Below are 14,386 nucleotides of genomic sequence, written 5' to 3'. Positions count from 1 at the left end.
TACTAGAATGGGCCGACGAAGTTAATAAAATTTAAGGAGAATAATTTTAAGAAAACAAAGGTAACCTTAAAGAGACGGAAACAAAAGTCATCTTTTTATTTGGTGTCTAATGCCTTTTATAGTAGATTTGTGTTGACCAAATTACATGCCCTCATTGGAGACTTCTCTATTACCATGTTCCTTCAGTCTCGTGACTCTTATATGCAATTGATCACCTTCCGTCGGAATCACAGAGGCATTACCAATGTACCAAATGAAAGATTTCAGTGTGGTACCATGCAAATGTTCTCAAATCGATTGATTAATGTGCTGAATATATGAGATTCATGCATCATAGATGACTATATAATTTTGGTTAATTAATTTAGTAAGAAGTAAATAGAAATAGTGGATGAAAATAATTGATACTAATAATTTTACCAAAACAATATAATATATAATAGTGAGACCAATTGGGTGAGACCAAATGCTATTCAAAGGTCTCTCACAAAGAAACCAATATTGTCCACTGATCAATTCCAGCCTGCCAAGTTGGAGGATAAACAGTCGCTTGCTGGTGGTTGGCTGATATAATAATAGTCAAATCTGCTGAAAGAGTCACGAAAATGATAATAAAAATATTATATATGGATTTCCAGTACGTGAAGATTGGTTGAAAAAGATGGTTCAACACCCCCCAAGTCTTTTGTGGTGGCCAGCCATATATGGCTGATCGACCAATCACCCATTTAAGTAATATTTGTAAATGTTTTTTAAAAAGTATTATATATATATATATATATATATATATATATAAGTAATATTTGTAAATGTTTTTTAAAAAGTATTATATATATATATATATTTTGCTGTGACATAAAAATAAATATTTGTGTTTTGGGTTGTCTGTTAATATTTTTATTTTAAAAGCAGAAAGAAAAAAAGAAAAAAAAAAAAAGAATGAAAAACTTTATCAAATAAAGCTTATAAAGCTTTGAGTGACATTATGGCTTTTAAGTTTATACTTAGACAAATAAGAAACTTTTATAACCCAATTTATTAAACATGTGATTTAATATTGATGAATATTAATTTAATGAACTGAATTAAAAGAATTTTCTCCGTTTCAAAACCAAGAACCTAGTTATCATGAGCACTTGTTTGAATGGACTCTTTCTCACCTGCACTGCCCAATTTCACCTAAAAGTTAGTGATGATATTCTTGCAATGTGGCTAGAAAATTGGATCAAATAAATATTTGGTAAGAAAGTGAATGGGAATCATGAATATAAAACACGTTTCATTTTTCAAACACTTTGATATGCATCTTGCAAATATAAATTGAAAAATTAAAAATTAGAGGAAACCATTATTCCAATGAATATTAAAATATTATCATCCAAATGAAACGCCACCTAATATTAATATTAATATTGGCTTTGAGAGTGTTTGCTTCTTATACAAACAAAGGATTGTGAAAATTAAATTTTTTTTTCTAAATTTAAAAACACTCAAAAATAACCAGAGAAAAATAAAGACATAACGGTTGATAATTCTTGACATAATCCGTGAACTCGACACGAATTTAATACAAAATTAGAGGGTTAAGATTGAATGATTTGACCTATGTAATTAAATAGGTCGGATTGACGCTGACCTAAATAGTTTTATATTTATATATTGACATGATTCGAACCTGACATGCAAACACAAATTGCCACCCTTAATTGTAATAGAACAAAAACCCACACATATTTATACGATTGAGGAGTAACAACTGCTAAGAAATAGGATTGAACAATTTCTTTTTTATTTATAATAAGTTAAAAGAAATTTTTTTAACTCAATTTATTAAACAACTATTTGTTCTTAAAAGTATAAAAAAGCATGTGAAGAAAGACTTTATCGGCTAGAAATCATATGCGTGAATGATTTGTTCTTTTATTCTTTGGGTCATAATGTTAATAATTATGATGATAAGAAAAAAGAGGGAGAATTAGGTGAAGGTAGAGCTTCATCTTAAAGCATGCTATCGGTTCACGTGTCCAAAGTGTGAATCCTTATTCATTGCCTTTGACTCAAGCAAGGGTATCCAATGACATCCCAATTATACATTAAAAATAATAATAAAATAAAATAAAAAAAATAGCTTTACTTTCCAGTCGGTAGTTGGAATTTAGCTAGATGAAGAGTTGAAAATGGAAGATTGAGATTTTCGCTAATTTGCTGTTTAAATTGTTAAAGTCCGACGTTTATCTATCTGTTCATTTTCTTATTTGGACAAGAAAGTTTGGATTGAGATCTCTAATAATTTTTTGCTCGAATTGCTCTACTTCAGACAGGTGAGTATGAATTGAGCTCTCTCATAATTTAAAAAAATACTAAGTGTTCTTCTAGTATTCTCTTGATATCCTCTCAACTGTAATGTAACTTTTAAAATCATCAATAGATTAAAAGTCAATAATAATAATCTCAAATTCAACAATAATTTTAAAAGTCACATCACAATTAAAAGAACACTAGATGAACACCTAGCATTTCTCTATAATTTATACCCAAATTACTATTAATTTAGGTAACAAATTGCTAGAAATTCTAATATGATCTATTTAATTGGATAAAGTTTTCTTGAAATTGATTAGATGATTTTTTATTTTTTTTAATTCGATCATTTTTAGTTTTGGACAAGTTTTAATATAATAAATTAATTTTAAAAAATTGTTCCAATCCAATTTAAAAGAAAAATTAATCTATAAAAATATGCCAGTTGGAGAACAGAATAAAAAACAATTCACTGAAGATGATAATATATTTTAATGCCACATAAAAACGATGAACTGTAAACAACCACACTCATGCAAAGATATTGGGGAACAGGATTCCCACTTGTGATTAGAATATCATAACCATCCCTAGTTAACATCCAGTCAATATACACCAGAAGGCTCTTGCAAGTTGCAGAAAATTCTTTCAATCCAATTCTTTTTGCACAAATCTCTTTCAAAAAGAGTGAAAAAATAATTAAATTCACCATTTTTATGGGCTTAAAGCTTCATATTGGGAAATGATGAAGAGTGTAGTATTAGTACTCAAACTGCCATGCATTCTCGATTTATTGTAACACCCCCATAATTTAGAGTTCCATCCTTATCACTTATACAATACATTGCAAAAGAAGAACAAAAAGGACAACCATCAACAGCCTTCATACAAAAACAGCTAAACAAATCATATGGGCTGCAATATTCAAGCGTCCACAACTATATTTGATCTCCAAAATTCTCTTTTAAACTCCAAAGTATTGTTTGTAGTCAACCACCTGTCTATCCATCTATATTCTTTATCATCATCTCCTTTTCTTTTCACTGCCTGTACTTGTACAAGTATGCATGTATATTTTGCTGCTCAAGGGTTTTGTCCCTCAAATATATCCAACAGAGAGAGTGCCTGCAGAATTGAAACCAGAAGATTGTTTAGACTAGGGCAAACCAACCCGGAAAACTAAATCCGCTTCCTGATCACAACAATCTGTGTACTGTAATCTAGTTCGGAGAAAAACTTTGTCGTTTCGGTTACCTCTGGGATGTTTAGCTCGAGGCGGAATTTGGGGCCGTCGTAATGGTGAAGAACTGGCCTGAAGGAGTCCTCTTCCAGTGGCTCACAAACTTTCCTTGTAACAACTTGGACCTGTAAAAAACAGAGCAGTAAATAACAGAGAATTCAACAAAAATACAACACAAATTTGAGATGATAATATGATGGAGAGTGTGATTACCTGAGCAGGGAAGCGTGATTCACCAGGGCATTTTTTGTCCTCCCAAGCTGTTGGATCAATGTTTGTTCCTCCAAAGCTTGCAGCCTGGAAAAAAACCATAATTTATGAGCCTGACTATGCTAAATTTTAGTTCATGAAAACTATTTCTGAAAATAAATAAATAAAGGAAGGAAGATATAAACAAACCTCAAAAACTCCATGGAGTTGGTGAGTGGAGTAGTTGTAAAGGAAAAGGGGCAAGCCTGGAGTTATCGCCCGAACAGAATCTCTGTAACGTGGAGGCAGACCTGGAAATGTTTTAAAGCACAAATTTAGCAGCAAATAAATAAAAATCAAATAGTTCAGAAAAAGTTTACACTTGAGATAAGAGCATATAGATTCCTAAAATAATAAAAATTATATAGGATTTTTAGCCCAAGTATTGGGATTTTCAGACTGATTTGAAAGGATATTCTTTCACCCACAGAAAAACTAAGTAATATTCAGATTTAAAGCACAATAAAATAGCATAATCTTAACAGATACATCAAACCAGATCCCACAAAAAAAAGATGCTGAGAAACAAAACCCTTTAATTGCAAATTGGAGTGCAAATCCATAAAAAGACAAGAATAAAGACAATCTAGACAGTCATCCAATACAAAACATCTCCACTGTCTCTTGAAGACAGGGTTTTTGTGCTTGAAATCATTCAGAATATGCAACTCAACCAAAACACCCAGAAGATTGCATTGAAAAGAAATAGGACAAACAAGAATTCAATTTAAATAGACAGCAAAAGACAGATGGAGAAAGAGAAGGGGGGACATACCAAAGAGCTGTCTTTTGAGATTTTCTTGCATAGTATCATTGTTGCAGACAAAGATATACCCACCAACGGTTTCATTCCTAGGCAAAGACTCAGAAGGTGGAAGTGTCTTGAACCTCTTGTCCACAGCACTCTTACCATCCTTTCCATCGTTGTTATTTTCACCACTATTCTTCTTATTAGCATTGCTGTTCTTCTTCCCAGCTTTTCCTCCATAGCCATCTTCCCCCTTGCCACCATTTTTGTACCCCTTAACATTAACAATATTGCTGTTATAACTATGATACCCTGGCTTAGAATAAATTCCCTTGTCGAATCCACCATTAATCCCAGGACTCTTCTGAGATCCAACAAAAGGTAGACCATTTCCATTGCTGCTAGCTCCCATCTTCCACCCATCATTGAACCCATTAAAATCAGTCACCTTTGGCTTCAAGCTGTTCCACCCGTCGTTGACTCCATTGAAATCAGAAACCTTTCCCTTGAAACTGTTCCACCCATCATTGATTCCATTGAAATCAGATCCCTTTGGCTTCAGACTGCTCCACCCATCACTGACTCCATTGAAATCAGACCCCTTTCCGTTCAGACTGCTCCACCCATCATTGATTCCATTGATGTCAGACCTCTTAGGCTTGAGACTGTTCCACCCATCATTGAAACCATTGAAGTCAGACCCTTTTGTATTCAAGTTGCCCAGAGAGTTGTTAACCTCTCCACCAACCCTGATATCAAAATTCTTCCTTTCCTCGGGCCTTTTCGTCGCAAGATTAGTGCTCCAAATCGAGTCGTTCACAGAAAGATTCGCCAAATTCGAGGTCTGCTCCCGAAGCTGATCACTGAACTGCCAAAAGGATTGCTGGTTCTCCATCTCCAACTCAAAATTCTCCTCAAACAGTCAAACCCTTTCGAAAAACCGAGAAAACTCGATCTGGGTATCACAAAAATATAAAATTTACACACTATAAACAAAAACCCAACACAGAGGAATCAAAACAGAGTAAGAAGAACAGAGAGAGAAAGAAAGAAAGAAAAAGAGAGGAAGTGAATTTTTTTTTTGGTGTGAAAAGTGGTTGGCCAAAAGAGAGTTAAATACAGAGGGTATTGGACTACGAAAAGCGAAATTTCGAGGAAAGAGAGACAGACTAAACTAGAAGGATAACGTGTGAAATTGTCAAAGTAGAAAGGTCCAAAAATGGAGGGATTAATCAAATTAATTTCGGTGATATTTTAGGTGAGCGAATAGGAGTGTGCTGACGGCAAAACCGCGTTTTTGAGGAGCGAAAATGGCGACGTGGCGGATCAGCAGGGGAGAGAGAGAGTGTCTGTGTGTGTGTGTGTGCGTGTGCGTGTGCGTGTGCGTGTGAGACAGAGAGTGGGGGAGTTGGGGACTGGGGACGTTGATTTTGTGCGCTTTCTAGAAGGTGTTGGGGATTCGTGGGGGGTGTCGTGCGTGTGCGTTCACACCTCACATTGGATTTTGCTTAGCTGCTAAGGCTGGAAGAGGTCGGAAGAAGACGCGTGATACTGTGCCTTCTCGGTGGGTTGGGTACTTAGCATTGGGCCTTTTGCAGTCGGGTCGGGTTGGGTTGACAAATTTTCTATAACTTACTCTATTAATCTTTAACATTTATTTTTAAAGCTTGTGATTTTTTGCGTCAGTAATGTAAGAAACCGTATTTTTATCTTACTTTGTTAATGTGAGTCATGACAATGTCAACCAATCATTCAATTTTTTTTTTTTAATAAGAATTGATTTAAGAGTTGATTAGCCTATATCCGTATATCATATCATGTCAATAAAGTAGAATAAAAGTGGAGTTTTTGACGTTACTCTTTTTACATACATTTTTTTTAAAGATAAATATTAGAATTTACACCATTATTTTACAACTATCGCATTTGGGTTTAGTAGCTCTTTAATTTTATTTTTTTAACAAAGGGTTCATCTAGGGGTTATTAGACCTTATCATATCAACAATGTAAGATAGTTATGCAATATTGGTGTGGTTTTCAACATTACTCTTTTTTAAAATAGAAATGTTATATACCGGATTCTCAACCCCATCTCATTGCGCTAATGTAGTAGTGCATATCAACCATTAGATTTATTATTTAATTTTTTTTTAACAAGGAGTGTCCATTAGCCCTATAGGATGAGAGAGTAGAGTGTAGTATTAGTATATATATCATTACTCCTTTTAAAATATGTATGATAATCATAGGCTTTAAAAAATAGTTTTAGTTTAACAGACTCAATAATGCTCAAAGTTACATTTTATCCTACCACTATCTTACTCTATTAACGTGAGAATGGTAATCACCCCCCCCCCCCCTTTTTTTTTTTTTTTTGCTAATAAGAGCTAATTTAATAACTAATTGACACGGTCATATTAATAATGTACAATATTAGTTGGATAAAAGTATAAAAGTATGACTTCTAATGTAACTCTAATAAATTAGAATGAAGAAATTTTCTGCTAAAAGTCAAGACCCATTCTGCCATAATTTCGCTATGGGCCATATGGCATGCATGTTCTTTGCCAGCAGAAAATTGAAAAATGAAAACCATCCAAAAATGACTTTTTCCATGTCAGTGTGAATGACTTCTAGGAAACCTAACAACTCTGTGAATAGAGAAATGAGAGAGGAGACATTTCTCTTCTGGAGGAAGTATTCCAAATTTCCAATGCAGCTTTATTCAATACTTTCAAAGCCATCCACTAAATTATAATAATAATACAGAGACAACTGCCAAACACACCCTAACATTTTAGCCTACACAAAAAGGACATGAACAGATAAATGGTGGGAGTTTACTTGTAATGTTGTTTTTAGGCCCTAACATGTGCCTAAAGAAAAATCTTTAGACTATTTCCCTCTTAACTCTTTAAACTATAGTCAATTTGTCAAATAAACTACTCTCTATTATTCGCTCTCCATTTAAATATTATTTCTTTCCGCCAATTAGATTTTTGAACTTTTTTCTTTTTTCTTTTTTTCTAACCTTTGTATTTTAAAAAATCTAAAATATTTTTTTTGCGAGCGATGACCCAATCAGAAGGTAGAATTTTATTTAGAATAGAAAATATGAGAATTATAATGGAAGTAGAAAGAGAGGGAGAGAAGAACAAGTAGTGCTACATCTTGAATATTGAAATATATTAAATTGTATTACAATGATCTCTATTTGCAGAGATGCTAATTAAAGAACGGTGAACAAGAAAACCTAAACTAAATAAGGAAGATAATAAACCTAAAAGGAAATATAATAAAGAGATTACAATCAAACTTAAATGATAAATATGCTTACAAAGAAAAAAACTTACTATAGAATGTATATTCTAACACAAAACCAAATTCCTCAAGTACATGTCTATTCAACCCACCCAAAAAAAAAAAAAAACAAACAAATCATGACAATACAAAGAGAATTAAGAGTTTTGTATAATCGTAGTTTGATCTTTAAAATTACAGATCAACTTTTAAAATTGTGTATTTTTTAAAACGCATCCCTTTACATGTCTAAAAACGATAATTTTTTCACGATTTCAAACTGTCATTCTTTTTCAAACGCACTTCCAACAATAACACTTTTTTGACGATTTCGCTTAAAATAAAAATCTTTTAACCCGCAAAAATCACGAGGTCGAACACACTTTTTTGCAAATTTCTTAAAACCCTTCTATGGTAAGCCCAAGATCATCCTAAAATAAAAGGCCTATTATAAATTCCTTGAGACCACCTCAAACACTTCCAATGGGCCAGGCACGAAAAGCCCAATAACCTTGTCTAGACTCAAACTGGAGATCGAGTGGAGACCCTCGGCTTCGTTATAGATTGTTAGCCCGTCACACATAGATAGTAGTCATTGACAGTGTTATTATGATTCGATTATATTATAATATTAATTAAAATTTATTTTTGCCTATCCATTTAAGTTTTTAGGATAATTTCAAAATCCAAATTTCAAAATCCCAAAATATGCCTCCCAAATGTGGGTGGCTCGTCATTAGTGGTGCTTGGCATTCGTGGTCTCCGGTGACCGGCCATTGGTGAGGGGCATGGAAGACGAAAGAGGAAAGAAAGAAAGCTTTGTCTGGTAATGTGAAAAGAGAAAATGAAATAGAACTTTCACGCGTTTTCTCCAATTTTTTTTTTTTTTTTTCTTTAAAGGTCTGGTTGTGTCACAAGGCCACATCAGACTGGGCGGACCAGCGGTATAGCCGATATCCTAATCCATAACTATTTATTGATATTGTTAAATGAGTTTACCAACCCCACCTATATTCCTTGACACCTTATTAACGCTCTGTCTGGATTCAAGTATCCTTTCACATGCCTTTTCAATAGCTCTTTTCCAAAAGGCAAAAAATTTATTTGATGGGATTAAACAATCAAACCTCAATTGTTATGATATCAATTAAATGATCAATTATCCTAAAAGTAAAAGCAATTAATACTTTTCAACGTTTTGCCATCATCTCATTCCCCTCCCCTACGTCCGACTAATAGGCTTTGCTGCAATGCAGGAATTATCCAACACATTCGGTGCCACAAGACAATCAATTCCACACATTATAAGTACGGATAACTCTTCCACCCAACACAGAGACAAGAAGTAAAGAAAACCGCAAGAACAGTTGAACACATTAATCAAAGGAAAAGTCTGTGCATTGAAGTGGGGGGTGTTTGATTTATTGAGGTGGTTAAGCGGTTGACAGAGAAAGGAAAATGAGGGAACTACAAAGCCCTTCTTTTGCTATCATCGCCAAGCTTGTTGTTTCAGTCCCTTCAAGACAGTACGTGGCGGAGCATCCAACCCAACAAACTACAACAAAAACAGAAACAAGCTTGCACTGACAACCCAAAGCTCTCTCATTTTCTTCATATCTGTCAAATCCTTCCTAGTTTAGAAAGAAGCAAGAGAGAGAGAGAGAGAGATGGCAGGAATGGCTGCTGCTTGTTCCTCTGGTGTGATGTTCAGAGCTAGAGAATTGGGAAGTAATGGGGCTTCTCTGTTTCAATACAGAGGGCTTAGGACAGGGGAAAACAGGAAACGGGGGAATCCAGGTAAGTGCCAATCATTCTCCAATAATGTCTGCTATGAATCAATGAAAGTTTACTGAGAATGGTAAAACCCCATTTTGGAAAAAGGCCCAAAGTGAATGCAAAATTGAAGGAAAGGCTAATAAAAGCTATAGAAAGGAATTACGTTTTGGCTTCCAACCATACCATTTCAGGCCTAATCTCAATTCACCAATACATTTTCATGAATGCTTTTGACTTTTCTGTCCCATCTTTTTCCCCCATTCCTTTTAAAGTTCCTACGTATGTATTTGTTTTACTTTTTAGGTAACCTTAATAGGTCTGAGAGCTGTTATAGTTGATGTCGGGTGATCTCTCTTTCATGGGTTCTTTCTCCTATTAACTTTTTGGGTTGCACCTAAAAATGACAATCAGGAGAATCAGATCTCTTATGTAACATGTGTCTGATATGAGCAAAAAGCAAAACAATATCCTAGCTCCTTCCTGATTAGACTTGATAATCCTGCAATGAAAGCTTTTTCTCTTAAACCCTACCTTGGGCATGAAGCATAGGCCACTCTGCTTTGAGGATAAGTGTCAATGGTTGGTACATTGTTACAGTAGCAGAGTGAGGGGGAGACAGGGTGGAGATTTAGAAGTTTTGGAGAAAAGAGAAAGCATAGGGGGGAGAGAGAGAGAGAGAGAGAGAGAGAGAGAGAGGATGGAAGAAAGTCAGATATCCTGAGTGTTTTAGAAAAGGACATCTTTTGGTTTATAGAAAAAATTTCGGAGTTAAATTCTCATATTTTAGAAAGGAAAAAAAAAAAAAAAAAAAAAAAAAAACCCAAATATTTGTTCATACTTTTTTTTGTTTTTTCCAGGTTTTTTGGAAGAAGAAAGGGGTTATTCAGATTTTCTGAGACAATTCATGGGGTTTCATTAAATTTCTGGAGAGGTCAAACGGGATATTCTTAATAGTTTTGGAGCAGGGGAGGTTTTTCAAATTTTTGGGGCCATGTCCCGCCCTCCCTCCGCCACTGTTTTAAGTCATAACAAGCCACCGTTTTGGTTGGTGCTCCTTTAACGTTAATTTGCTCTTTATAGAAATCATTTGTCAGTACTTCTTGCTGTGCTTGTTTTGATTTATCTCCTTCTTTTTTTTTAATATATATATATATATGGCTGAGCATGTACTATACTCGATCATTTAATTCAACTTTGATTTTCCATTCTCAGCTCCAAAATGCAGAAAAATCAAGGCCATGGCTTCAACAGTTTCAGCTCCCAAACGAGAAACAGATCCTAAAAAACGAGTTGTCATAACAGGAATGGGCCTTGTGTCAGTTTTTGGCAGTGACATTGATACATTCTACAACAAACTTCTTGAGGGAGAGAGTGGGATTAGCCTAATTGACAGGTTTGATGCTTCAAAATTCCCCGTCCAGTTTGCAGGTCAGATTCGCAATTTTTCTTCCGAAGGCTACATTGATGGCAAGAATGATCGCCGGCTTGATGATACCTGGCGTTACTGTTTAGTTGGTGGCAAGAGGGCCCTTGAAGATGCCAACCTTGGAACTGAGGTTCTTGAAAAAGTAAGATTTTCTTACCAGCAAAATGTAGTTTTCCAGTTTGTACATAAAGGTTAAATTATCACTTATCCCAGAAAGTGAATAAAAATAATTAATTTTATTATTCGAACTACCCTTAAGGGCTGATAGGATATAGTTAATTTAATCATTTAATTTATATTTTAGCATCAAGCATCAATAATTTTCTGGTTTGCATGTCCTGCAGATGGATAAAACAAAGATTGGAGTTCTAGTGGGATCAGGCATGGGAGGCATATCAGCTTTCAGTGCTGGAGTGGAAGCTCTGGTCCAAAAGGGATATAAGAAGATCACACCATTTTTCATTCCCTATTCCATCACCAACATGGGGTCAGCATTGTTGGCTATAGACACTGGTTTAATGGGACCTAATTTCTCCATTTCAACTGCTTGTGCAACTGCAAATTACTGCTTCTTTTCAGCAGCAAATCTCATTAGAATAGGTGAGGCAGATATCATGGTAGCTGGTGGGACTGAGGCTGCAATCACGGCTACCGGGGTTTCCGGGTTTATAGCTTGCCGGGCTTTGTCTCAGAGAAATGATGAACCCCATAAAGCTTCCAGACCCTGGGATAAAAATCGTGATGGTTTTGTTATGGGAGAAGGCTCTGGAGTGCTGGTAATGTGACTTAGCTTATGTAATTCTTCATTTCTTAAAAATTATTTTAACTTTGATAGTTCTAACAAGTACTAATTTTTGTAAAACTTAAAAGATTATGGAGAGCTTGGAGAGCGCAATGAGAAGAGGAGCTAATATAATTGCAGAGTATTTGGGAGGTGCTATAACATGTGATGCTCATCACATGACCGATCCTAGGTCAGATGGCCTTGGAGTCTCATCTTGCATAACCAAGAGCTTACAAGATGCAGGAGTTTCCCCTGAAGAGGTAAAACCACTCGTTGATCTCTCAAGGCTAAAACTCTTCATCAACATTTCTATTGACATTCTAAATCCATGATTCACAGGTGAACTATGTGAATGCTCATGCAACCTCTACACTAGCAGGGGATATGGCTGAGTTTAATGCGATCAAGAAGGTCTTTAAGGACACATCAGAGTTGAAGATGAATGGGACCAAGGCAAGAAATAAACCTGGCCATTCCATGTGAAACCAGTTCAAGAATTTTAATATGATCTTGTTCACTCCACATCCGGCTTAGCAAATTTCCTCTCCATTTTAGCTAAAAAAATTATTATTATTATTTTTTTTCTATTTTAGCTACCTCACCAAATTTTTTGTTAAAGTAATTAGCCGAATGTGAGTGATTTTTCACCTTTGCATCCCTAGCCGGATGCTTGTCTAACTGCAACCTAGATAATTAATTGGTGTTTTTCTTGTTGCAGTCAATGATTGGACATGGCCTTGGGGCTGCTGGTGGATTGGAGGCCATAGCAACCATAAAAGCAATCACCACTGGTTGGCTGCATCCAACTATTAACCAAGATGTACTACTCACCCCTCTGTCCTTAATTTTCATATTCATGTGCCTCCATTTAGCTAATTACAAAGGTTCTTAATGCATTTGATGTTTATATATTTCTGTTACGCGTGTAGAACCTGGAGTCTGCTGTTTCAATTGACACTGTCCCAAACGTGATGAAAAAGCATGAAGTTAATGTTGGTATGTCACTACTCTCTGTGTCTCTCTCTGTGCATGTGGGTGTGTTTTTTTGAAAAATGTTGCAGGTTTCCATATGGCTTAATGTATGTCGATCAACTGTCAATGGTTAAAAATTTAAATATTTAGACATGATGAGTGATGGGAGAATTGACTTATCCTACATCCAAATGTTGTCTAATCAAAATTTTCTATTTTCTGCAGCAATCTCTAACTCATTCGGCTTTGGCGGGCACAATTCGGTTGTCGTCTTTGCCCCCTTCACGCCCTAAATAAAAGTCGGCCCTCAGAGTTTTCCCTTTCACCTTTCTATTATATTAGAATCACCCATTTTTAGATGTTAAAGTTGTCAAAAGCATAAAGGCGGTTACGTATTCGAATCAAGCATTCTGTAATGAGCCCTAAAGGCAATGTTGCCCTTTCAACGATGTTGGTATATCTCATCATTATTTCGATGAATCCGAATTAGTCATTTTTTAGTGAATAAAACGTTGATGCCATTTTTCACTATGCTGTTCTTGCCTATTTGTTGGCTTGGCTGCTTATGGTGGAAATTTTAGAAACTTACACACCTGTGTCTAGTGGGTTGAATTGTCAGATTCAGGAATATAAGGATGCCATTGCCTTTATATGGACTAATGGATACAAACTTTGACATTATAACTAACGAAGACTATCTCCACCAGAGAGAAAACTTACCCAAAATAACGAGGACAGATAAAAGAAAAACAAATCATTTTGTTCATCATGTGTCCAAAGACTTCAAAATACACCAGAACTTTAAGAGATTAGTCAATGAGGGTTCCACCATAGTCTTCTTTCTACATTATTTCCGGGAAATGGCAGGGGAGTTCATGGAATTTGACTTCAAAGTCTTTCCCTATGGAATTGGAATCAAAACAAGGATGACTTATGAAGCTAGGCTGCAGTTATTTGTGCAAACTATTTCCTGAATTCTGCCATCATCCTCCATTAGCTCTTGTCATATGAACTCTCCATCTTCTGCAATTTGAAAGCTACTTCAAATTTTCTTTGTTCATTAGATGCCGCCACAAGTTAAAAGGAGGACAGAAGTGAAATATATGATAAACAAATTCTAATTATCACATAGTGTTTTCCTTTGCTTTTCTCTCTACTGATGGAATATCACATTCTATGTACCAACTGTTAAAAAAGAATGTTAAATCACACTACAGAGAATTGCATATCAGCAGGATCTAGTTTAGCAGCCAGCCTTGCAACTTGCCAACAAAAAGTTTTGTCAAAGCATCACTTCTAAGAGCAACTTTTGGCTGCTTGAAGTTATTCCCTAAGATTCTACTCGTAGATATCTTAGCACTAGACTAAAGTAATTCAACCTTTAGTGTACCGACATTAAAGCCAGTAAACCCACTAACTTGGTGCTGATTACTGTACTGGCTCCTTAATACGACCAAGCAGATGGGTAAGCTTGATGTTGACAATGAGGACTCAGTTACTCTATAATCTCTTTTAATCTATTAATATAACTGAATCACATTCTGTTTATTCTCTGATAATAAGAATAGATTAGGTTATCATTAGGGAAAT

The 14,386-nt window shown here is 35.2% G+C and overlaps 2 protein-coding genes across 3 annotated transcripts; one reads left to right on the top strand and one right to left on the bottom strand.

Moving 5' to 3' along the window:
* Positions 1 to 3,061: 3,061 nt before the first annotated feature.
* On the bottom strand, positions 3,062 to 5,635 carry LOC132175737 (DCD (Development and Cell Death) domain protein). Its single transcript, XM_059587765.2, has 5 exons — positions 4,566 to 5,635; positions 3,941 to 4,041; positions 3,755 to 3,838; positions 3,556 to 3,666; positions 3,062 to 3,426 (listed from the first exon to the last, which is right to left on the bottom strand). The coding sequence occupies exons 1-5, from the start codon at positions 5,431 to 5,433 to the stop codon at positions 3,385 to 3,387; spliced, it is 1,206 nt and encodes a 401-aa protein (XP_059443748.1). The 5' UTR covers positions 5,434 to 5,635; the 3' UTR covers positions 3,062 to 3,384.
* A 3,484-nt stretch (positions 5,636 to 9,119) lies between these two features.
* Positions 9,120 to 13,324, top strand: LOC132174809 (3-oxoacyl-[acyl-carrier-protein] synthase I, chloroplastic). Of its 2 annotated transcripts, none has more exons than XM_059586493.2 (8): positions 9,120 to 9,635; positions 10,827 to 11,182; positions 11,385 to 11,816; positions 11,911 to 12,084; positions 12,164 to 12,277; positions 12,543 to 12,644; positions 12,754 to 12,820; positions 13,022 to 13,324. In XM_059586493.2, exons 1-8 carry the CDS (start codon positions 9,506 to 9,508, stop codon positions 13,087 to 13,089), a joined length of 1,443 nt encoding a protein of 480 aa, XP_059442476.2. In that variant the 5' UTR covers positions 9,120 to 9,505; the 3' UTR covers positions 13,090 to 13,324. The 2 variants fall into 2 exon arrangements, with proteins under 2 accessions (XP_059442476.2, XP_059442477.2); XM_059586494.2 differs by lacking the exon at positions 9,120 to 9,635 and adding an exon at positions 10,478 to 10,658.
* Positions 13,325 to 14,386: the final 1,062 nt, after the last annotated feature.

Source organism: Corylus avellana, chromosome 3, assembly GCF_965113065.1.
Source record: "Corylus avellana chromosome 3, dhCorAvel1.hap1.2, whole genome shotgun sequence".
Classification (NCBI taxonomy): domain Eukaryota; kingdom Viridiplantae; phylum Streptophyta; class Magnoliopsida; order Fagales; family Betulaceae; genus Corylus; species Corylus avellana.
Note: the sequence above shows the minus strand (reverse complement) of the source record. Positions and strands in the feature narration are given on the sequence as shown.

Excerpts from the sequence above, each read along its gene's own strand:
- LOC132174809 (XM_059586493.2), top strand. The coding sequence starts at position 9,506 with ATGGCAGGAATGGCTGCTGCTTGTTCCTCTGGTGTGATGTTCAGAGCT. Across the intron at positions 9,636-10,826 it reads CAGGAAACGGGGGAATCCAG|CTCCAAAATGCAGAAAAATC; the intron begins GTAAGTGCCAAT and ends TTCCATTCTCAG. Across the intron at positions 12,821-13,021 it reads AAAGCATGAAGTTAATGTTG|CAATCTCTAACTCATTCGGC; the intron begins GTATGTCACTAC and ends TATTTTCTGCAG.
- LOC132175737 (XM_059587765.2), bottom strand. The coding sequence starts at position 5,433 with ATGGAGAACCAGCAATCCTTTTGGCAGTTCAGTGATCAGCTTCGGGAG. Across the intron at positions 3,839-3,940 it reads AACTCCATGGAGTTTTTGAG|GCTGCAAGCTTTGGAGGAAC; the intron begins GTTTGTTTATAT and ends GTTTTTTTCCAG. Across the intron at positions 3,427-3,555 it reads TCGAGCTAAACATCCCAGAG|GCACTCTCTCTGTTGGATAT; the intron begins GTAACCGAAACG and ends TCAATTCTGCAG.